Here is a 25,538-nt window from a genome sequence, read left to right as displayed (position 1 = left end):
TAGCAATAGCATCTTTTAATCAAAATTTTCTTAAAATAAGCATCTTGATGGTAATTCAAAGGGCTTCACAAAGGATATCTGGTGCTCTATTATGCTAAAGTTGTTTATTTGTTGTCCAAAATGGAATCCAGAATTCAAAATGGGAACACAAGTTCAGGTGATGATTCATCAATCCTTAACCAACTTTTATTAAGCACTTAGTACGCGACAGGCACTGTGATATGTGCTGAGGATAATCCCCCAAAAAAATCAAAACCAATTTCTGATTTCAAGGACCTTACAATCTAATTAGAGAAAGAATATGTACTTAAGTAGATTTATATAAGATACAGTCAGAATAGACAGAAGACAACCTTAGGAGGAAAGGCATTAGCAGTCTGTGGCAGAGTCACTAAGAAATAACTCCTGAAGAAGGTGGTATATGAGCTGGGTCCTGTAAGAAGCCAGAGGGTCTAAGAGGGAGTGGCAAGGAATTAAATTATTCTAGGGACAGGGGAAAGTCAATGCCATTGCACAAAGATAAAAGACAAAGTCCTATGTGAAGAAGGGGAGGCAGGCAAGCAAAGCAGGGATGGCTGGACCATAGAGAGCTTGGAGTGGAGTAAGATGTAGGAATGGAAAGCTAAGTTGTATAGAGTTTATATTTAATTCTAGAGGAAAGGGAGATGACTGGAATCTACTCAATGAGGAAGAAGGACATATGTATATGTGGAGGTAGAAACAAACTAGAAGACTAAGACTGAAGATGTGAGGAAAAAAATTTTAAAAATAGGAAGAGTTATAAAAGTTCAAGGAGAAGAAATAACCTTTAAAGATAATAGAAATAAATGCTTTGGGGGAATTAATTTGGCAACTGAGCAAAGGATGGACTGAAATGGGGTGAGACTTGCAGCAGGAAGGCCAATAAAGAGATTATTACAATAATTTAAAGAAGAGATGATAAAAATATGAACCATGCTGGGGACCATGTAAGTGAAAAGCAGGGGACATGTTGGGGGTAGAAACAAATTATAAGACCCAGACTGAGGATGTGAAGAAGGAAATTCAAAAAATAGGAAGAGTTATAAAAGGTTTGAGGGGAAGAAATAACCTATAAGGACAATAGAAATAAAGAAATAGCATGTTCTAAAGAATCATTCTCCTACATAAGAATGGCAGAATTGCTAAATGCACAGCAAGCAGTCCCCAAAAGAAAGAGATACATGAGACACATGCTTCAATATTTTTAAGTTGGCCAAGAAGCTTCTTCAAGGATCAGGAAAAAGCTTCATGCTGAAGAAAACACAAAGTAAGATACTAGATAATAAATATCATACACCACCAACAATACAATCATCTAAACTACTTTTATTATTTAAAAGAAGAGAAAAATTCTTCAAATGTAAACAATTTAGTTATAACAAAAATTCTGGACATGAGAAAGCTTGTTCAAAATCCCATGATTTTTCCCAATAGTTCAATTTAATCTTATTTAAGGATCTGTCCATCATTCAGATTGAATCCTACAGTTTGGGGAATGTCATGGACAATATTATTGTAGTTGTTGTTGGTTCCTTTGTTTTCAAAAAGGTCCAATGATATCACATTGTCTTGACTTGCTCTTAAATTGCATTTCAGTAGTGCTTCACTCTGTCTTCCAAAGTCATAGAAGCTCAGTGGCAGGACAAAAGTCAAGTGACTGGCAGTGGTCCAAGATGCAATAGATGACCTTGAACCTTCTATGTCCAATTCACTGATGGTTTTGAGACGTGTCAGTTACCCTCAGCCTGGATTAGCCCATCTGCTGATTTACGAGGACATAGCTAATGCTGCAAATTCTTGAAGTCGCAGGTGAGAGCTGGGTGACAGGTAGACCCGAAGATGCATGAGCATCCCTGAAAAGGGCTCAGAAAGCCCTTACAACAGAGCTAGTCCTCCCTACTCATCGCATATACCCCATGAGTAATATATTTGCATTGAGGATACCCTGAAAAATTAGGAAACTAGTCATTCTAAAGGACTAAGAATTTTAGAGGGAGAGAGAGAGAGAGAGAGAGAGAGGAGAGAGAGAGAGAGAGAGAGAGAGAGGAGAGAGAGAGAGAGGAGAGAGAGAGAGAGAGAGAGAGAGAGAGAGAGAGAGAGAGAGAGAGAGGAGAGAGAGAGAGAGAGAGAGAGAGAGAGGAAGAGAGAGAGAGAGAGAGAGAGAGAGAGAGAGAGAGAGAGAGAGAGAGAGAGAGGAGAGAGAGAGAGAGGAGAGAGAGAGGAGAGAGAGAGAATAAGAGAGAGAGAGAGAGAGAGAGAGAGAGAGAGAGAGAGAGAGAGAGAGAGAGAGAGAGAGAGAGAGAGAGAGATCTTATAAGATACCCAATAGGACCACTGGTATTATCTCCATTTTCACAAAAGAGGAAACTTTGGACTCAAGAAGGTTCCTATCTCATCTACTACAGAACTGCTTTGTTTATTTGTATTTATTTTTGTGATGGTAAAGGAAAAACCAAAACACCTGAATACTAAAAATATACCCATGAACTGAGGAATAGCTAAATAAGTTGTGGCATATCAATCATTAAACATTCATTAAGAGTCAACCATATGTGAGGCACTGTGCTACAGGAATACAAAAAAAAAAAAAAAAAAAGTAGTCTCTGCCCTCAAGGAGTTTATAGTCTAATAGCTGATAGCTGTATGGTATAAATGAATACTGTCATGCTGCAACAAGTGAGGGGAAAGAGTTTTAAAGAGTTATAAGGAAGAATGAAATAAAAAGAAGCAGAAAAACAATGTATATGATAAGACTGTAAACACAAACTGGAAACTGGATGAATTTTGATCAATGCAATGACTATCCATGGCTATAGTAGTACTCTATCTAACCAGAAGTTATACACTCAGGATGAAGAATAAGATATATATTTTAAAAAACACAGCCTGTGAAGAAATTTGTTTAGCTTGATTATGCATGTTTGTGGCAAGGAGAAATGTAAGTTTCTACTCATTAAAAATAAAATTAATTTATAAAAATGAGATTACATTAACATAAAACTCAATAATAGTAAAACTTTGTCAATGTGAGCCAATAAACAATTATACATGAGACCTAATTTCACCTAAGAATTAGTTACTTAAAAAAAAAATCACAATTGAGATGAAGTGCTTCAAGAGATAACAAAGTTCCCTACATTGGAGGTCTATAAGCAAAAGTAGGATCGACTCTTGTTTTTTTATTAAAGCTTTTTATTTTCAAAATGTATGCATGGATAATTTTTCAACATTAACCTTTGCAAAACCTTGTGCTCCAATTCCCCCCCTTTTCCCGTACCTCTTCCCCTAGATAAGTAATCCAATATATGTAAAACATGGGTAAAAAATATGTTAAATCCAATATAGGCATACATATTTATACAATTATCTTGCTGCATAAGAAAAATAAAATCAAAAAGTAAAAAATGAGAAAGAAAATAAAGTACAAACAAACAACAACAGAGAGAGTAAGAATGCTGTGCTGTGCTGTACACTCCATTCCCACAGGCCTCTCTCAGGGTGTAGATGGCTCTCTTCATCACAAGGTCTTTAGAACTGGCCTGGATGATCTCATTGTTAAAGAGAGCCATGTCCATCAGAATTGATCATCCTATAATCTTGCTGTTGCTGTGTATAATGTTCTCTCAGTTTTCTCATTTCACTCAGCATCAGTTGATGTAAGTCTCTCCAGGCCTCTCTGAAATCATCCTTCTGGTCATTTCTTATAGAACAATAATATTACATAACATTCATATACCATGATTTACCCAACCATTCTCCAATTGATGGGCATCCATTCATTTTCCAGTTCTGGCCATTACAAAAAGGGCTGCCACAAACATTCTTGCACATATGGGTCCCTTTCCTTTCTTTAAAATCTCTTTGGGATATAACCCCAGTAGTAACACTGCTGGATCAAAAGGTATGCACAATTTGATAAATTTTTGAGCATAGTTCCAAAAACTGCTCTCCAGAATGGCTGGATGCATTCACAATTCCACCAACAATGTATCAGTGTCCCAGTTTTTCCACATCCCCTCCAACATTTGTCATTACCTTTCCCTGTCATTCTAGCCAATCTGAGAGGTGTGCAGTGGTATCTCAAAGTTGTCTTAATTTTCATTTCTCTGATCAATAATGACTTGGAACACTTTTTCCTATGATTAGAAATATTTTAATTTCTTTATCTGAAATTTGTTCATGTCCTTTGACCATTTATCAATTGGAGAATGGCTTCTATTCTTATAAATTCGAGTCAATTCTCTATATGTTTTAGAAATGAGGCCTTTTTCAGAACCTTTGAAAATTTCCCAGTTCATTGCTTAGGATGGACTCTTGTTGGAGGTATCATAGAAGAAAGTCTTTATGGATTGGACTAGAAGGACACTGAGTTCCCTACAAACTCTGCAATTCCAAGATTTTGTGGTGAGAAATGTTAAAAACAACAAGACTCTCTCAAAGGATCCCTGTTTCTATGAAAGATATCCTACAAGGAAATAGAGATAAAGAGAAAGGAAAAGTAGGGAACAGAAAGAGTGATGTAGAGCATCAGAGAGAAACACAGGGGGAATGAGAAGAGAGACAAAGACAAAGAGAGGAAGAGAGGTAGAAAATGAGAAAAAGAGGGATCAGAGAAAGAGAATGAGAAACAGAGACAATGAGGAAAGAGAGAAAGAATGAGAGGAACAGGGTAGAGAGACTGAGAGAATAAGAAAAACAGATGGAGACAGGGACAGAGACAGAGAAAACTACAAATATATACAATTACAGAATGCTAAAACTGGCAAAAATCATATAGTACAGCCCAGAATTCAGGTGGATTGCCCAGCTCACACAAATAGTCAAGTTGAAAGACAGATAATGGCCCCCAGGTGTTTGATCCTGAGCCCAGAAATACTTTTAGAACAGGAATTCTTAATCTAAGATCTATGAATTTGTTGTTTTTGTTTTTTTTTTAAATACCCTAATAGCTTCACTATAATAGAGTTGATCTCCTTTGTACTTCCATATATCTATCTATCTATCTATCTATCTATCTATCTATCTATCTATCTATCTATTTGTTTGTTTTAAGCATTTGATTCTGAGAAGAGGTTCCTGGATTTCACCGGACTGCCAAAAGATCCAAGACACCAAAGAGACCAAGAATCTCTGCTTTACAGAATGAAATCATTGTAGCTGGGAATGAAAACTGGGACAGGAAATAATCTATCACTCAATGAGTGTGTTAGAGAAATTGCACCGGAAGATTTTTTTAAAAACATTAAATATTCCAAGGGGCCAGGAAATGAAATCTGTGATAACTGTTTTTAACAGAGGCCAATAATTACAGTGTTACCAAATACATGACAAAAGATAAGAAAATAAGAGAAAAAAAAATTAAATCTAACAGATTTATAACAGAAAAAAAAAAAAAAGGATTTACTATCCTAGATTAGCAATAGCATCTTTTAATCAAAATTTTCTTAAAATAAGCATCTTGATGGTAATTCAAAGGGCTTCACAAAGGATATCTGGTGCTCTATTATGCTAAAGTTGTTTATTTGTTGTCCAAAATGGAATCCAGAATTCAAAATGGGAACACAAGTTCAGGTGATGATTCATCAATCCTTAACCAACTTTTATTATTATATTTATTTATTAGTACGTGACAGGCACTGTGATATGTGCTGAGGATAATCCCCCAAAAAAATCAAAACCAATTTCTGATTTCAAGGACCTTACAATCTAATTAGAGAAAGAATATGTACTTAAGTAGATTTATATAAGATACAGTCAGACTAGACAGAAGACGACCTTAGGAGGAAAGGCATTAGCAGTCTGTGGCAGAGTCACTAAGAAATACCTCCTGAAGAAGGTGGTATATGAGCTGGGTCCTGTAAGAAGCCAGAGGGTCTAAGAGGGAGTGGCAAGGAATTAAATTATTCTAGGGACAGGGGAAAGTCAATGCCATTGCACAAAGATAAAAGACAAAATCCTATGTGAAGAAGGGGAGGCAGGCAAGCAAAGCAGGGATGGCTGGACCATAGAGAGCTTGGAGTGGAATAATATGTAGGAATGGAAAGCTAAGTTGTATAGAGTTTATATTTAATTCTAGAGGAAAGGGAGATGACTGGAATCTACTCAATGAGGAAGAAGGACATATGTGGAGGTAGAAACAAACTAGAAGACTAAGACTGAAGATGTGAAGAAAAAAATTTTAAAAACAGGAAGAGTTATAAAAGTTCAAGGAGAAGAAATAACCTTTAAAGATAATAGAAATAAATGCTTTGGGGGAATTAATTTGGCAACTGAGCAAAGGATGGACTGAAATGGGGTGAGACTTGCAGCAGGAAGGCCAATAAAGAGATTATTACAATAATTTAAAGAAGAGATGATAAAAATATGAACCATGCTGGGGACCATGTAAGTGAAAAGCAGGGGACATGTTGGGGGTAGAAACAAATTATAAGACCCAGACTGAGGATGTGAAGAAGGAAATTCAAAAAATAGGAAGAGTTATAAAAGGTTTGAGGGGAAGAAATAACCTATAAGGACAATAGAAATAAAGAAATAGCATGTTCTAAAGAATCATTCTCCTACATAAGAATGGCAGAATTGCTAAATGCACAGCAAGCAGTCCCCAAAAGAAAGAGATACATGAGACACATGCTTCAATATTTTTAAGTTGGCCAAGAAGCTTCTTCAAGGATCAGGAAAAAGCTTCATGCTGAAGAAAACACAAAGTAAGATACTAGATAATAAATATCATACAACACCAACAATACAATCATCTAAACTACTTTTATTATTTAAAAGAAGAGAAAAATTCTTCAAATGTGAACAATTTAGTTATAACAAAAATTCTGGACATGAGAAAGCTTGTTCAAAATCCCATGATTTTTCCCAATAGTTCAATTTAATCTTATTTAAGGATCTGTCCATCATTCAGATTGAATCCTACAGTTTGGGGAATGTCATGGACAATATTATTGTAGTTGTTGTTGGTTCCTTTGTTTTCAAAAAGGTCCAATGATATCACATTGTCTTGACTTGCTCTTAAATTGCATTTCAGTAGTGCTTCACTCTCTCTTCCAAAGTCATAGAAGCTCAGTGGCAGGACAAAAGTCAAGTGACTGGCAGTGGTCCAAGATGCAATAGATGACCTTGAACCTTCTATGTCCAATTCACTGATGGTTTTGAGACGTGTCAGTTACCCTCAGCCTGGATTAGCCCATCTGCTGATTTACGAGGATATAGCCAATGCTGCAAATTCTTGAAGTCGCAGGTGAGAGCTGGGTGACAGGTAGACCCGAAGATGCATGAGCATCCCTGAAAAGGGCTCAGAAAGCCCTCACAACAGAGCTAGTCCTCCCTACTCATCCCATATACCCCATGAGTAATACATTTGCATTGAGGATACCCTGAAAAATTAGGAGACTAGTCATTCTAAAGGACTAAGAATTTTTAAATATTTTAAGAAATAAAAACCATCTACTCTCAGGTCCAGCAGCAAAAGGTCTGGACTCAGAGCCAGGAAATCTGGGTTAAAATCTGCCACTAAATATCCATGTAATCTTGGGCACTTAATTTCTTAGAAATCAGTTTCCCCATTTATAAAATACCCCCTGACCTAAAAAAAAAAAAAAAAAAGACAAAATGGTATACTAGGGTAACTGGAGAATGAAGCTAGAACAAGTCACTGTACTTGAAAGACATGGCCCTGGCCTAAGCCTCAGTTTTCCTATCTGTAAAATGAAGGTAATGGTACTAATTTTACCTATCCTGGGTCATGGTGAGGAAGGTGCTTTGTTTATCTTAAAATGTGTTTAAAATCAAATTTTTAAAAATGCTATTTGGAGTATGTATGATGGGATGCCATATATGGCACATAGCTGTGGGTGTCAAAGCGGGTCATTTAGTTCCTGAGCCTGAGAAAGGAAGTATATTGTTCCAAACCTGAGTTTCTACATTTACTCATTGGGGTGGGAGGGGAGATGATTTAATACTAATAACAATGTTTCACACTTTTTGTGGATCAAACACTGATCTAGCTTAGTTTGGGCCAATCTCCCCCCAAACTAATCAGTGACAACTGCAACTGTCAATGACCTTTTAACTAAGTCATGGAGGAGATGCGGTCTGTCCTGTACAAACAGTGGGAGAATCCTGGAAAAACTTCAGAAAAATTTACCTTTTGTTAAGCTATTTTCCTCTTGTAAACTTGAGTTTTGTTTTTCTCCTGGGATTCAATTAAACTGTCATTTAAACTCATGTGGCTGTGGATAAATCACTAAATCTCCCTAAGCAAAGTGAGGGGAGAGAAAAGGGCATATATTAAATAATCTGCAAAGTCCTAACCATCTTTAAATACAAGAACCTGCGAATCCCTGCCCTGAGAGAGGGGGAAGAGCTGTGACCTGTGGCCCAACCTGAACCTAGAGGGGTCACTGGAGCCAGTAACAGGATGCGAGACAAGTGTGCTTTACTCCCTGGCTCCAGGGTAAGTGTCTGTCACCTGAGCTCTGCCAAAGGCTGGAGGACAGAGATAGCATCTAGAGAGCCCAGGTTTCAGGAGGGATAATACCTGGAGCAATGTGAGGACTTGAAACAACCTGAAGGCCTGGGCCCCTGGGGCCTCTAAAAGGAAGGGAAAGTCTTGCCATTTAGGGCAAGAGGGAAAGTCACAAAAACTTCACTTAAAAGGCAGAAAGTCATTGCATCTGGCTGTCGGTTTAATTCAGGTAAACAAACCAGAACAGGCAGGGAAAATAAATCAACAAATTCACTAACATATCAAAAAAGTCTGGCACCACATGCAGGTTCCACACTCAAAGTCCCTCCTGTTTACAAAGAAGGGACAAGACTGTTATAATCTCATACCTTTCTCTTTATTTTCTAAAGATCTATAATAGGATTATGTACCATATTAAAGGAAGGGGGGGGGAGGAAGGAAAAGTGTTTTCTTCTGCTGAAAGCAAAAGTGGAACATCAGAAAATCTAGGATCAGAAAGGTGGAGGCAGGAAACCAGTAAGGAGAAATTTATGGAGCCATGGCCAGGAGATTACTGGGGGAAGAAAAGGATGAGATGCTGGGATGCAACAGACCCAGGCACTGCAGGAGGGATTGAATTTCAACCGATTATATTAGGAATTATTCATGTCCTTCCTTGTATCCTACCCTCATTCTTTGACTAACACAGAAAGTCAGCTCAAAAAGTATTTAATGAGCAGCTACCAACGTGCCCTTTTGCACCGCTGTATGGGATGGAGTAGAAGAAATGATCTCTGACCCCTAGAAACTTGAAACTTGTCAGAAGACAAAATGTGTCTTGTTTCTTGCAGGTACAAAAAAAAATCTGAATCAAGTTTCTCTTTGTGTTATAGGTTATATGGTGATAATAAAAGCCCACTGGAATCTGGGGTAGTCAGAGAGGGTATCAGGGAAGTGAAGGGAGCTTAGAAAGAGGCAATATGGAAGGGTTGGAAGCCAAAAGTCCTGGATTGGGGGAGCAGGTAAATGGTTCAACGGATAGAACACTTGGAATCAGGAAAACAACTCTTCCTGAGTCCAAATTCAGCTGAGACTCTTGCTAACTGGCTGACTGGACATGTCATTAAACCTTATTTGCCTCAGTTTCCCCATCTGTAAAATGAGCAAGAAAATGACAAACTCCTGTATCACTGCCCAAAAAACAGGGTCATAGAGAGTGAGATAGGATTGAACAACAATAAAGTTCCAGATTTAAATCCTGGCTCTATCACTTCTCCTTGGGTGATCCCGGGCAAGCCACTGAGCCACTGACAGCTTCCCTTTCCTTACCTATCAATGGAGAGGTTTGGGCTATGAGCCTGAGATTCTAAATATAGAACTGAGATGGAACAAGAGGGAAAGGGAAGAGAGCAGGAGGTGAGAGGCAGAGACAAGGATGCAGCATGATGTGACAAAAAATATTATGAGATGAGGACCTGAGAAGCCCAGCCTCCCAGGCCAGCTCAGCTTCTTCTTCAGCTCCGGGACTTTGGATAAGGTCTTAATCCTGTTCTGAACCTCTCTTCTCTCAATTAAAGACAATTCTCCCTAATAAAAGCCAAAATCTCCATGTCCCCTAGCTCAGGGAACAGCCGTCATGTCTACCCTAAACATTCCCAGGAAAGGGAAATCAAGCCATCCATCCTACGATTCACCCATTCCCATGACGTCCCATCCCTCCCTTGGCAGTGACCACTCTTCTTTATATATTGTCTTTCCCTACTGGAATAAAAGCTTCCCAAAGGCCTAGCATACAGTAAGTATGAAATGAATGCCTTTTCATTCATCTCTGTGTGAAACAGGGCTAAATGTGGAAGCATCCTCCAGCTCTAGGCTTCTCTGACATGATTTATGTTGAGGAATAATGATATATAGCGCCAGCTGGATCAGCATTTTCCAAATCTATATTTGGCCACAGAACACCTTTGGGTTTTAAATATATTGACAAAACTCAAATGCTGGACTCAAGGACGTGGATTACCACTATTCTAAAGGATTCATGAAGGAAGGACAAAAGATGTTGAGATTTTGGAACAGAAAAGAAGATTGTTTTCATATAAAAATATACTCTATGTACATTTCATTTCATTTTAGAGAGAAATGACATTTTCTTAGAGAATCCCTCACAAACTCTGCAGACTAACCAAAAAGGCCTGCTTGCCTATAAATGACGCTCCATCTTTCTGCATGTCTTGTGTAAGTTATGCCCGTCCTTCCTTACCTCTGCCTTTTGAAAGCCAAATTCTCTTCAAGACACGAGGCTCTGCCTGATCTGCCCAGTTTTAAGGCTCTCTCCCCACAATCCTACCCTCAAATACTCCACACACGTGTCGTGTTTCTTCCTCTGTGCATCTGTTGTTCAGAACTTCCAACCTAAACTGCTGGATGGCAGGAACTATCAGTGTCTAGTCTGGCACACAGTAGGCCCTTACTGGAAGTTTGATGGATGAATCAATCCTTAGTATATCACAAAGCAGCAGCATTCTACAGAATCCCACAAGAGGAGTGACCAACTAGATTGTTCTAGACAATGATTAATAATGACAAAGCCTCTGCACTCAGGAACTATTATGAAAACATAATTTTGGAATACTAAGAAGCAGGTATAAAATTGATTAGAAATAGACTCAGAGCTGCTATCCAGTCCAAGTCACTCATTTTACACTTGAGGAAACTAAGATTAATTTAAAAGGTAGCAAGCACTAGAAAAGGGCTCTGGATTTAGATCCAGTGGAGACATCCCGGTAGTAGGACAATCAAATAGAAAACAACTAGAGGCATTCAGGAATAAGAGACACATCTGGCCTACAAAAGATAGTACTGATAAAAGAGAAATAAATCCGAGGAGTATCAGTTAAGAATAAAATAATCTATACTGAGGGTTCTGTTTTTTGTTTGTTTTTGTTTGTTTGTTGCCTATAAAATAGTATTACATTTTATTGAATTGGGACTATTCTTGGCATACTTGTACTAGCAAGTCTATAACAATTCAAGGCACACTTTGCAGAACTCATAGCAGAAATTTTGCTAACCACTGATCTAAATGAACTTCCAAAATTTCAAACTTAAGGGACTAGGAGGACATTAATGGCATTTAAATTGCCATATAATCTGACCCCTTTCTATCTTTCTACTCTTCTTAAGAAGGAAAATCTTAATATTTTAAATCTTAAAAATCTTTAAATTTTAAAAATCTTCTTAAAGATTCCTCCTTCCTCCATATCTTACATTTCAGTCCTATTGGACCACAAACATTGGTGCTCCATCTCTGGTCACCTTGACTTTGCAATAACCATCTCTGGAGAATGTGCCATTTCTCCTTCTCTAACTCATACAATCCCTGGCTTCCTTGAAGATTGCTCAAACACCACCCCATCTACCCTGTATTTGTCTTGAATATTCCCATTTATGGACAGGCTGTTTTCTCCATTAGAATGTAAGCTCCTTGAGGGCAAGACTATATTTCTGCTTTTCTTTATATCCATAATACTGTGCCTGGAATATAGTAGGTACTAAATAAATACTTGCTAAAAATAAAAAAATAAAATAAAAATAAATGTTTGCTAATAACAGTGTTGAAGATACTCTCACCAACAGAAATGGAATTAGAGGAAGGACCGGTAGAGTTAGAGCTTTAGAAAAAGACATGGTGTTGTAGAAGTGAGATGATGCATTCAGTTTCAGAATTTCCAGGCCTGTGTGTCCTGAATAGAACTAAAGAGGGATTTGGCAACTGGAAGATACAACCCATATTAAAAGCCCACTCAACTTCTGCTGTTCCCTGACAGTAAGGGGAATCCCAAGAGTATAGTCTGAAGTAGTAATCTCCTAACCAAACTATGGTGAATATCAGCAAGTTATCTCAATTCTATGATCTGGTTTGTGAGGTTTGAGAAAAGAAGGAAGGAATGGAAGGACAAATATACACATACACATATTTTTAACATTTATTTATTTGAGTTTACAGATTTTAAGCAATAAAAGTATTCTGACAATAAGTATCACGAACCAGTGTTTGTCCATAAACCAGTAATTGACAAACTTATCTAAAAGTCTCATGGACTGAAGTGGGAAGGGAGGAAGGGGGAGACTTACAGATTCATTCCATTTAACTATAAAGGAACAATGAATCTCTTCATCCCCTGTCTTTCATGTACCCAGAATTGCTGAGCTAAGAGCGCTTATTGATGACTCTTTCTAGTAATCTTGCCACCATAGAGGCTTAGTCACCAAAATATTTAATTAGTAGGTTCACTAAGAAACCATTTCTAAAGTAGTGGATAAAAATCACCAAATACAGTGAATGATAATTAAAGAAATAAGTATTTTAACATAGTCATGTTTTAAATGCTTTAACTTATTTAAATGATGGTTAAATAAGCATTTCTAGTTCACATCAAATGGTATAATAAAGGTTAAGTGTGTGTTTACTTAAATAAATATTTTATATTAAGACATGTAAAAGCTTGTCATAAAGTAATAATAACAGCAGTTACATTTATATAGCACTTTCCAGTTGGCAAAGTGCTTTACAATACAAAATCTCATTTTAACCTCAGGACAAATCTGTGAATTGGATGCTTATTATTATCCCCACTTGTAGACAGACAACTGAGCCTTAGGAAATTTAACTGATTTGCTGATAAGCATCTGAAGTAGGATTTGAAGCTGGGTTCTTTCTATCTTCTAGTCCAGACTACTTATCCACTTACCTTTTAATTTTCCCTTTCATCAGTAATAGTTCTTTTACACTTTTCATAATAAATTACATCATTTATATGAACTTTCATATGAACTTCTTAATGACCTATAAAGCAGATACAGCAAGAATTCAATGTATAATGGGGAAACTAAGTGATTTTCTATAAGTTTAATGGTTAAGCCATTGATTAAAACACCAGTCTCTTAATTCTTGAGTCCAGAGTCCTGTTCATTAAACTAGACTTTTAGATTGATATGACATTTTAATACAGTAAACCTTAATATGGCATTAATTTAAGAAAAAAGTTCCATCATGTTCTATATATTTGTACATACAACATTTAAATTGTTTCTAATGATGCCCTAAGCATGTCCAATCAGTCCAATGAAAACAACAGTTCTGGGACAGTCTGGAAGAAAAATCACTTACCGAAGCTGGGACTGTAGCTTTCCTGCTTTGTTTATAAAATCTTCCCAAACTGGATAACTCCCCTAAAACAAAACAAAGCCATCACTCATTAATCTTTTGTTAGTCACGATTCAGGGAGCACATAATCACTAAGCTTCTGGGAGAGGAAAAGACTACATCGTTATCTTACTATTCAACATCACAATTTGATAGAATGTTATGTAAGACTGTAAGCTACTTGAAAGCAAGGCTTCCACTTTTTTTCATTTATAAAATCAGGGATTTGGATGAGATGAGCACTAAGGTCCCCAAGATTCTTGTCACCCTAACCTCCCAGACGGGCCCTATAATACATGTACACACTCAGGACAAGATTCAATGTCTCAGACACAGATTTGCAGAATTTTTCTACTTGTTTTTCCCAGTCCAGACCAATTCAGATCTGCAACTGCTGATCTTCTGGTATTAAGAGAGCTTCCTAGGGAACTAAGAAGCTAAATGCCTTTCAGGGTCTCACAGTCAATGTGTGTCAGAAGCCGGCTTTCGGTCTATTACCTCATACTGTCTCTCTTACAATAGTAAATATTTAGTCAACATGGGTTTAACTGAAAGGCTGGACAGCTGGTGGTGCAGTGGTTAGAGCACTTGATCGGGAGTCAGGGAGACCTGGAGCTGTGGGACTCTGGACCAGTCACTTAACCTTGCTGCCTCAGTTTCCCCATCTGTCAAATAAACTAGCAAAGGAAATGGCAAACCACGCCAGGACCTCTGCCAAGAAAACCTCAAAGGGGGTCATGACTAAAGTGCTTGAACAATAATAACAAAATCTGAATGAAACAGGCACTCAGAAGCTAAAACGACTGAGCTGACTCATCTAAAGTAGATTTAAAGGAAAAGGCTTATAAATTCTCTCATACCCAAACATATGTGATGTAGTGGAATCATAATTCTAGGCCAGGAAGAAACTGACACAACCTCATTTTACAGAGAGAGCAATGGGGCCCAGGAAAGGTACATGACTCATCCAGAATTAGACAGACGCAGCATTTGAACCCAAGCCACTCGACTGCTCTTGGCCACTGGCTGCTTACAGGCTCCTCGTTTCTTTCACTTTGTGGGCAGAAGGAGTAAAGCTAAGATTCACTTGTTACTCATTTATAGACCAAGCTCTGACAGTTTAACTTGAAGGTCAAAATTCAGAGGGCACGGGTTTTTTTAAGCTAGATGCAAGAACACTGACTTGTCAGTTTCTGTCTTTAATTAACAATTCAACAAACATTTACTAGGCACCTCTGATGTGCAGGGCACTGTGTTAGGGCGCTGAAAATTCAGAAGCAGAAGAGAGAAACAGAGAGACAGAGATACAGACAAAGAAATAGAGACAGGAAGGGAGACAGAGAAACAAACCTTTATTAAGTGTTTACTATGTGCTAAAATCTACACTAAGCACTTGACAAATAAGATCTCATTTGGTCCTCAGGACTGGGAGGTAGCTGCTAATATTATCCCCTTTTTGCAGATGAACCAGAGATTAAGTGACTTGCTCAGTGTACAATGCTAGTAAGTATCAAAGGTAGATTTGAACACAGAGCTTCCTGTTCTTTTAACCCAAAGTCCAATATTAATTAAAATTCCCCTATAAAATATCATTTTAAATCTATTAGGAAAATTGCTACATAAGGGTTACACGATCAACCCAAGACAATTATCAGAACCAGCAGTTCTTTCACCCTAGCCCCACACGTGGACCCCAAAGCTATCCTGAGGGCTTCCTTCCCTGGAAGGGACCGTGGATGAAGCAAAAACAGCGGCTAGATCAAGGCTGGGTACACCTTGACAGACAACTTGTCTATCACCCCCCAAAGGTGAAAGTTGTTGATACTGAAAGTGCCAAAATGAAATCAGCTTGGATAAAAACCACCAAACTTCTTCAAGGCAGTTCCGCCAGCTGTCTCCTAGAAAGTCCTCAGTCTTCATGAAGTCAGACAAAGGCAGGCAGCTCTTGTGAGTGGGGGGCACACCTTCTCCCCACTCAACACCCACTCAGTGCAAAGATCCGCACGGGGCAGACTCAGGATACCTGACAAAGAACATCATACCCACCTCCTGGGTTTTGGCAAGATATAATTTGCCGGGTTCTAAAAACACAATTGCTCAAGTGAGACTATGAGCATTTTCTTTTGGGGGGAGAAGGAAGAAAAATTTCTACTCCAAACCAAATGTAATTTACTACAAAAACTTCATCAAGGGAGAGAAGTGGGGGAGGAAGGCAGCAGAAGAGTAAAGATAAAGGGAGGAGTGGGAGGGAAGAGCTCTTTTTATTTTAGTTTTTCACTGTAAAAAGATTTCTGGGAAAGTCAAAGAAGGAACACGTGCATAAGGGACAATATGGCTCTTGGAATATGTTTGTCAAGGAAAAAACACTGTTAGGAATGTTGCTGGAAGCCTTCCTTTCCAGTCTTATGGGACATCATGGCCCTTCAAGCCTTTTGGTGGTCCGGCTTAAACTGGCCTTCCTGTTGGCCCTAACACAAGGAGTTCCGTCTTTCATCTCTGTGCTCTGATCCCATGCCTGAAATGCCCCCATCCTCCCTCATCTATCCTTCCCCTTTCAGGGATGCTTACTTTTCTCTCATGCTCAGGTCAAACATCATAGGAGGCCCTTCCAAATGATCCTGTCTCCCCCAACAACTACAAAATTACCTTTATTTATTCAGTCTCTATTTTGTATAAACATATATATATATATACACACACATATATATATATTTACATTTTTTTCCTCCCATAAAATGTAAGCAACATGCTAAAGAAACAGAGTTTTTGTTTTTATTTTTTACTCTTTGTAGCCATACTGCATACTATTGACTCAGGTCAATTATAGTGCATATAGTACTATATATCTAGAATATAACGAGCTTAATAACTGTTTCCTAAAAAAGAAAAGAAAAAAATAAATACTTGCTAATTGAAGAATGAGATTAATAAATGTTTGCTAATTGGAACTCTGGAGAAGGCAGAGGCCATGTCTTAACCCACATTTTTTTTTACCTAATAACAAGTATTTCTCTGTAGGGAGTAAGCGCTAAATATTTACTAAGTTGGAGGCGGTAGGGCCAGAAATGAATCCATTTGCAGGAATCTGAAATAGAGTTCCTAGTATCACTGGGGCATCTAGTTAAACAATTATCAGGGATGGTAGATGCAGCCTTGTCTATTTAGGAAAGAGTATGAATTAAGCAATCTACTGACGTTTCTTCTTTAATTTCTACTAACAGCAGTCAATAGAAAAGGTAACTTGATTTGGATGGAACATTAAATGTGATTTTCATATAAAACCTTTAAAAAATCTATGCCTACTCCCAACTCCCCAGCAGCATATATGTTCTTGATTTATGTTCTCCTTTCAGTGAACTTCCATGGGCGCCCCAATCTCTAGATCACCTGCCAAAAGAGAGGTTGAGTCAATCTTGGGGGAAATAGATTCCTGTCCTTTGGCCTCATAACTCTGGGCTTGGCAGACTAAGGGCTCAGACTGAGTTTATTTTCCTTGATTTGGGTCTGTCTAGAAAGTTTGAAACAGACTTTAATTTTCTCTGTTGAACTTCACAATGGGGTTTCTGTTGAAATCTTTCATAGCCCCGGGATGCAATTACTTCCTCCAAAAAAAAAGTACAGTAAGGAAAATAGCATTAGAAAGGCCTCGAGGAACCAAGTTCAAATCAGAGTGCTTTTTGGTAAGAGCATTTGCATTTAACTCAGTGTCTGGCACATAGCAAGTGCTTGATAGTAATGGCTCTATTTCCCATCTATTTCTTATCTCCCCAACCCCACCTTGCTGAATTGTGTAAAATCCCAAGACAAATTGAGTCTTGGGAGGCAAAAGCAGGAATACTGCCTTCAACCCCAGCTGCCAGACAGAGGAGATGCTCCCTCTGGTATTCCTTACACAGGTCTAGCTGTGATCTCCCAGAGGGCGGAACCTCAGGTCAGAAGGAAGGAAGATGCCCAGAAAGTCAGTTTAGTTCCTAGCTCAGACCTTAGGGTTCTGAAGTCAGAGTCCCGGCCCTGTAATATTCCTACGTCCACAGGAACCTGGAGAGTCTATAAATGTTCTGGGTGCTCCCCAGAGCTCTAACACAGACAAAAGCAGGAGCTCTGCCCCGAGTTATTTAAAAAAAAAAAAAAAAAAAAAAAAAAAAAAAAAAAAAACTGAACCTGAAAGCCAGAGGCTCTAAAAAGGGCCCAAAAGACATTAAAAAGAATTCATTTATATAAGCACTTAAGAGATCCCTGTGAGGTACATAGCATGACTAGGATCAAATAAACAGATTTAGGGATGGGAAATAATAGAGGTCATCAATAGCCCCCTCCCCTTCCTTTTCTTTCTATAGATGAGAAAATGGAGGCCCTGAAAAATAAATATTGCCCACGGTCACAACGCTAGCAAGTAGCACAGCCAGGATCCAAATTCAGACTACATATCCAGCTTTCTTTCAACTACTATTTTTGTCGTTGCTGTTATTCAGTCACATCAATCATGTCTGACTCTCCCTGACACCATTTTGGGATTTTCTTGGCAGATACTGGACTGATTTGCCATTTCCTTCTCCTGCTCATTTTACAGATGAGGAAACTGAGGCAAACAGGAATAAGTGACTTGCCCGGTTACACAACTCGCGAGTGACTGAGGCTGGATTTGAATTTGGGGAAGATGCGTATTCCTGACTCCAGGTCCAACACTCATCTATCCAGTGAGCCACCTAAGCTGCCCCTTTGATTATTATTATAGTCTATTTTTATTACAATATACTATTACTACTATATTATTATGATACTATCATTATTTTATGAATGAGGAAATGGGAACTCAGAAAGGAACACATTTTTCAAAGATTGTTAAGGATTGAGAAAACATAAGAATCTCCATCTTTCTATTGCAAATCCCACATTCTTTCCATTTATATCATACTCCCTTTTTCAAGCTAGCTTGATGAGATACTGCCCAGAATTAGGCAACCTTTACTGCTACAGAACACAGATTTCCTAATCGAGGGCTTCCTCAACAAATATATCAGAATCTACTGGTAAATCATTGCCATTACCATGTCACATTTATATAACACTGTAACACTGGCAAAGCGCCACTATGTGCATTATCTAACTTGAGCCCTGTGACGTACATGCTATCACTATTTTTACAGATCAGGAAAACTAATACCTGACTCCAGGTACTCTATCCTATGGACCGCCAGCTCTCTTATCCTTACCTGGGAAGCTGTTTCCCCTCTCACCACCTACCCAAGATTTCCAGGAGAAATAATAGCCAAGAATGACATTTTCCCTTCCTTCCTCCTCCTCCTTCTAGCCACCTGAGTCCACAACCTGAATATCATCCTCTCAGTCCTGCCTCTTCCATCTCTCATTCCCCATGTGCGGGCGGTGGTGTCCACCTTGTAGTGCCTCCCCACCAGAACAGACCCTTGGCGCCCCACATCTGGACAATCCCAATGGCCCGACCGCTGTGCCCCACCCCAAGTCTCCCCCCACTCCAATACACCCCCCCATTCAGCTGTCAAACTGAGCTGCTGAAAGCACCAGTTGGACCCCCTCACCTCACTTCCTTATTCAGTTACCTCCAGTGAGCGGCCACATTGTTTGAACACCAAAGTCTATTTGCCCAAAAGACTATTTTACGGAGAATTCACACAAGGCCATGTTCACAGAGAGGGAGGTGACACGAGGGCTCTCATGGGCTCTCTGGAGAACTCCGGACTAGATTGCGTGACATGGGAGACACCGGCTCAGGACTGTCCAACATGGAGTGCCCACATCAAAGAAGGGAGGCACGGGGGTGACATTCTGAGCCTCCTTAAGAACGAAGGACAACTACCAGTGCCCAGAATCAACTACAAAATTGTCTTTTGGCTTTCAAAGCCCCACATTTTCCTCCCGTGCTCCTGCCACATAATCTGTACTAATCCTTGAACACAACACTCCATTGCTGAGCATTTTCACAGGCCCTCCCTCCTCACCTCTGCCTCCTGTCTTCTTGGCTTCCTCTTAATCTCACCTTCAACAAGGACTCTCAGACTTTCTTAATCTTAGTAATGCTTTCCCTCTGAAATTACTCCAAATTTATCTTGTATGTGTATTTAATTAATATGTTTATATGTATCTGTGTATATATGTATATATGTGTGTATCTGTCCATATGCATTTATGTGTATATATTTAATTTATTTATGTATTTATATGTATATATGCATATATGTATATGTACATATATTTTTTATATGTATGTGTATATATATTTAAATTATTTCTATTATATATATGTTTCTGTGTATACATATTTATATATGTGTGTGTGTGTGTGTATACAGAGAGTTGTTTGCACAGTCTCCTTCACTAGGCTGTGAGCTCTTGATATGAGGAACTGCCTTTTGCCTTTCTTTGTATTCCCCTTCCCTTAGTGTCTGATGATTTTGGCATACAGTAGGTGCTCACTAAATGCTAGCTAACTCAACTATTAGTATTTTTAAGGGTTCAAGGTTAATGAAAAGAAGTATCTCCTTATAAAACAGCCGGTGACCCCCACCCTAATCTACTCCCTCCATGTTTACACTCGCTGAATGCTTTCATAAGAGAGTGGGAAGGATTGTCATCAGGTCTCCAAAGGGTCTATCACCACCTTGTCACTGACTTGCCCTACAATTCTGGGGGGGAAATTGCAATCAGCTAGTGACTGAATCTCCCCACCCTATCTTTTAGCATAAAAAACAGCTTGTGAAAGACTTCTGAAATCCTGAAATGAAAGGAATGATGTAATCCCACCTATCATTAGTAGCATTCCTAGTCTGTCATTCTCCCACCATAACCCATTAATTAGACTTGTCCATCAATGGGATACTGACCTTAGAAGCAATCTCTAAATAAAGGAGGATTTAGTAAACAAAATGTGCTTTAGTCTCTCCTACCTCTTCAATTTATGACTCTTCACAACTTACTCTTAAAAAAAAAAGAATTAACACTGATTCAGTAAATGAGTACCAACCCTAGAAATAGGAACACCTGAATTCAAATCTAGCTTCAGACACTCACTAGCTATGTAACCCTAGGCAAATCATTTAACCCTGTTTGCCTCAGTTCCTCAAATCTGTAAAATAAGCTGGAGAAGAAAATGGCCAACCGCTCCAAGTATCTTTGCCAAGGAAACCCCAAACGGAGTCATAAAGAGTCAGGATTAATCAACAAAAGAGCAGAAGCATTGAAAAAATTATTTAATGTCTACCAAGTGCTTTACAAATACTATCCCTTTTGTTCCTCATAGCCCTGGGAAACAGGTGCTATTATCATCCATGTTTATAGATGAGAAAATAGAGGCAGAAAGAGATAATAGGACTTGCCCTGGCTCACAAGGCCAGTAAGTCTTCAAGACTCAAATCTCTTCCCTCCTAATTATCTTCTTTTTATCTTGCATATAGCCTGTTACATATATTATATACACATATGTGTATGTATTTATTTTATATGTGTGTATTGTATATATATATTATATGTATATATTTGTATATATTGTATATGTTGTGTGTATATATGTGTGTGTGTGGTGTATATATGTGTGTGTATATGTATATATTTGTTGTATATATTGTATATGTTGTGTGTATATATGTGTGTGTTGTTTATATATTATATGTGTGTATATGTATATATTTGTTGTATATATTGTATATGTTGTGTGTATATATGTGTGTGTTGTATATATATTATGTGTGTATATGTATATATTTGTTGTATATATTATATATACATATATATATATATATATATATATATATATATATATATATATATATATATAAATATATTTGTTGCATGCTATCTCCCTGATTAGACTGTAAGCTCCTTTAGAGCAGGAGCTTTGTTTTGCCTCTTTTTGTAAACCTAGAGCTTAGCACAGTGCTTGACATGAGGAAAATTCTCAATAAATGTTTACTCATTGACTGAATGCATATTCTTCCTAATTCCAGGTCACCTGGTAGCCTATAGTCTTGTTACTTTTCTCTAACATGATTAGTCTTCATGCTCAATTCAGCAATGAATTCACAAGGTGAAATACATGAAAAAGAAAGGAGATGCTTTAATACTTTGTTTCGCAGTCTAGAAAAACAAACCGCAGCATGAATTCCATGGCCTATCCAATCTGATTTAAAGCCCGGTCAGTTTTCCCCCAAATATGTAGAGGTTCCTTTTCTGAGTGTTAACAGACAACTGGTAGGCCAGCTTTCCAAGGTAGATCAATAGCATCAGAATAACTGGCTTCTCCCGTCTCGTTCCCAAACATTCCATTCCCCAAATCCACCCCCTATTTCAAATTTCAGTTTTCCTGGCTTCTCTCTTTTGGTTTCTGGGACGTGGACCTGGATTTACCATTACAACTCCCAGGGACCATCAGTACAAATTCCTTCATTAACAAACTCATTTTGGCCCACAGCTCCTGACATGAATACGGCATTCCTGGCCTGACCCGGGATGACCCATGATTCTCTTCAGTTCCAAAGAAATGAAGCAGGTGGACAATTCCAGGTGACAGAGGAAAAAATCAGATCAGTCTAGTTTAACCTCTGAGAGAGTAAGAGCCTTCCAAGCTGCATCCCTAACACATCAGTCACACAACTGTCAAGCAACCAAAAGCATGGCATTCAAGGCTTCTCCAAGCCTCCTCACTTAAGTGTGTATGTGTGTACACATATGTATATGTGTATATAGACACACACACACATATATATATACACACACACATTTTTTTTAGATGGAGCTAAGCAAAAAAACTCAATTAACATTTAATCACCTACATATGTTTATGCCTTTGCATAACTCATGAGATGGCTCACAGAGTTTCTCAAACTGCTTCATAACTTTCTAAAAGTTCACTAGAGTTGGGTGAAGAGGGGAAATAAAGAGAAAAAGGAAAGAAAGGAAGAAAGGAGAGAGGGGAAAGAAAAGGGGAAGAAGGGGAGAAGAAGAGGGGGAAGGGGAGGAAGGAAAGAAGAGACAGAGAGAAAGGGAGTAGAAAAGGGAGGAAAAGGGGTAGAGAGAGGGAGAAAGAGAAGGAAGGGGAGAGATAGGGAAGAAAAAATTATTGGTTTAAAGAAACAGCATGAGTAGAGTTGATCTTAAGGAAATCTGGGTTCATGAACAACAATAATAACTAGCATAATAGTCTTCATAGAAAGAGCCCAGAAGCAAGGAAATCTGGGTTCTAGTTCCAGTCCTGCAAACTTAGACAAAAAACTTGATCTCACAAGCTTCAATATTCTTGGACAAAAGCAAACAAAACCCACCCATAGTTTGTACTAAATCTCAAAGGTCCCTTCCAACTATAATATTCCTCAATTGCAAATTCAGCTACTTACTGTCAGAAGACATTGAATTGGTTTTTTTGGTTTTTTTTATTTTTTTTAACACTGCAGACAAGAAATGATATGGAAAAGAGAGAAATATTGCAATAATCCCTATAAAATTCCACTCCCAACCTTACTATCTTATTATTTTCTTAATTTAGTTTTATTTCAAGATATCCTAGTCTTTATTCTTACCCTTTCCTCATGATATAGTAGAAAGCAGGGTGGATTTGGGATCAGAGGACTGAATTTGAATGAAAAAGCATCATGGTATCATGGAAAGAGCCTTAGACTAGAGTTAGGACACTGGAGTTCTGATCCTATCTCTAATCATTGCTGGATCACAGGATGGTTCCCCTCTTCCAACCTCAGTTTCTTTACCTATAAAATGAAAAAGTTGCTAGATGATCTGAGATTTTTTTTCCAGCTCTCCATCTATATTTCCATTATCCTTCTTCCCCACTCCACCCCACAGCACCATGGACCACTGACCACAGACTCTTATTGTTCTTATTTTATTGCCAGTTGTTTAACATGTATCGTTAAACCTTTACTGCTTAATCAAGACCCTACATTTTTCTTTTACTATAATAAGTCTTTAAACCCACTAGATGTTTTTAACCTAATTCCTTACAATGTTCTCACTCTGGCATTACCCAAGCCATCCATTCCTACTATTTAACAATCTCTTTCTGGAGACAGTTATTTTTAAATGATTTCACAACTCAGGGCTCAGAAGAAATCCCACTATGCATATATTTTAAAATGCTCAGATTTCATCAATCTTCCCCCATTCCAAAGTTTAGGATCCCCTTAGCCTAGTTTTACTTAATCCTGGCTCATAAACTCTAAGGGAGATGGGAAGAATGAAGGGAGGGGACTATCTCAAAATAATAATAAAATCGGAAAATATTAGGAGAATTTTATTAGGAGAATTAGGGGGATAGAAGTTTAATCAGGATTATCACACTTGTCTGTGGCCTATGAGTTACTTTGTCAATAGCATTGTAAGTATAACAATTAAGAATCTATAGAATGCTTAATCTTAGATGTTCTGAGTCATTTGAATGTATAAATATATCATAACTTTGCATGACACCTTCTAACCAAAGAAATCCAAGTATTAAACTATTATAATGATGCTATCTGCATTCAGAGAAAGAACTGATAAATAGAAGTACATATAGATTATTTTAGACAAACACCTCTATGTTTCTTAATGGTAGCCACCTCTAAGGCAGTGGAGAAGGAAAAGAAGGAAAAAAGAGGGATGAAAGAAAAAAAATGAAATTTACATGAAAACTTTATATATTTTAAAGGACTAGAAAGTTTTGTAGTTTCATATACAATTATCTTTTTTTATTATGTTGTTATGTTACTATGTTATGGAAATGCTTGTTTTATTCCATAAAGTAAAAATTAAATTTTTTATAAAGTATTAAATTATCACACAATTGGAAATGACCTTGGTGACCATCTAATCCAATCCCTATTTAAACAAGATTATCCCCAATTCAATACAGTAGTTAACTCTTATATACTGCTTTACAGTTTGCAAAGCAATACATAGAGCTATCTAGTTAGATATATATTTTATATATACATATACATTATCTTATTTGATCCTCACAAGTTTGAGGTAGGTACTATAATATTATCTTTATCTCACAGAAGGAAAATAAATCTAAGAATGAACGGGATCCAGTTACTTTGCCTAGGATCACACAGCTAATAATTATCTGAGGGCAAGATTTGAGCTCAGATTTCTAACTCTTGAATCCAGAGCCATTACCCACTGGGCCTTCTAGCTGTCTTATTTGTCCATCCCATCTTTGCTTGATGACCTGCATTGGGAGGGAAGTGTATGCACTTCTCAAGGTAGCCCATTCTACTTTGGGACAACTTTGTTATTAATGATTTTCACCCTATGGGAAAGCTAAATTTGCCTCTTTGCAATTTTTACCTGTTGCCACAAAGATATGATATGGCAGAAGGGAAGGACTAGAGATAGACTACTCCACTGGTATACAAATGATGTCAAGAGATCTAAATGAAAGCCTCTAAATACTGGATATACTCTTGGAAAATCTATAGGAGACTGGACAAGGGCGGCCCAAAATGAATAGAGAAATGAGAATTTCTAGTGGAAGTACCTAAATCCCTCCCCACAACAATGCCCTGGTTTAATCAAAGCAATATAAGGGATAACCATTGTTTTTCAAGTAATTCAATTAAATAAACATTCAGTAAGGTACCTTATACCAGGGGATGGGGATACAAACCTTAAAAAGACATTCCCTGCCCCTGAAGAGTTTACAGTGGGGGTCAGGGAGGAAGAGGGGTTGGAGGTTTGACAGGTAAACAATGTGTAAACTATGAAATCATGTAATAGGGTCAAGGATAGCTCCAAAATATTCTAGTAAAATATGGGAGGAAGAAAAAGTACGCACAAAGGAAGAAAGGGAAGTACAATAAATAGTTATTCTGCATCTGGGAAAATGATACA

At 38.0% G+C, this 25,538-nt stretch overlaps 1 protein-coding gene across 6 annotated transcripts in view; it reads right to left on the bottom strand.

The window, feature by feature from the left end:
* The window catches only part of MTSS1 (MTSS I-BAR domain containing 1), a 219,972-nt gene that overhangs the window by 175,097 nt on the left and 19,337 nt on the right, over positions 1 to 25,538 (bottom strand). For all 6 annotated transcript variants that reach the window (XM_074265847.1, XM_074265864.1, XM_074265871.1 and 3 more), the window contains exon 2: positions 13,644 to 13,705. In XM_074265847.1, the coding sequence (XP_074121948.1) occupies positions 13,644 to 13,705 (62 nt within the window). The remainder of the gene's footprint in view (positions 1 to 13,643; positions 13,706 to 25,538) is intronic.

Source organism: Sminthopsis crassicaudata, chromosome 1 (genome assembly GCF_048593235.1).
Source record: "Sminthopsis crassicaudata isolate SCR6 chromosome 1, ASM4859323v1, whole genome shotgun sequence".
Taxonomy (NCBI): Eukaryota; Metazoa; Chordata; class Mammalia; order Dasyuromorphia; family Dasyuridae; genus Sminthopsis; species Sminthopsis crassicaudata.
Note: the sequence above shows the minus strand (reverse complement) of the source record. Positions and strands in the feature narration are given on the sequence as shown.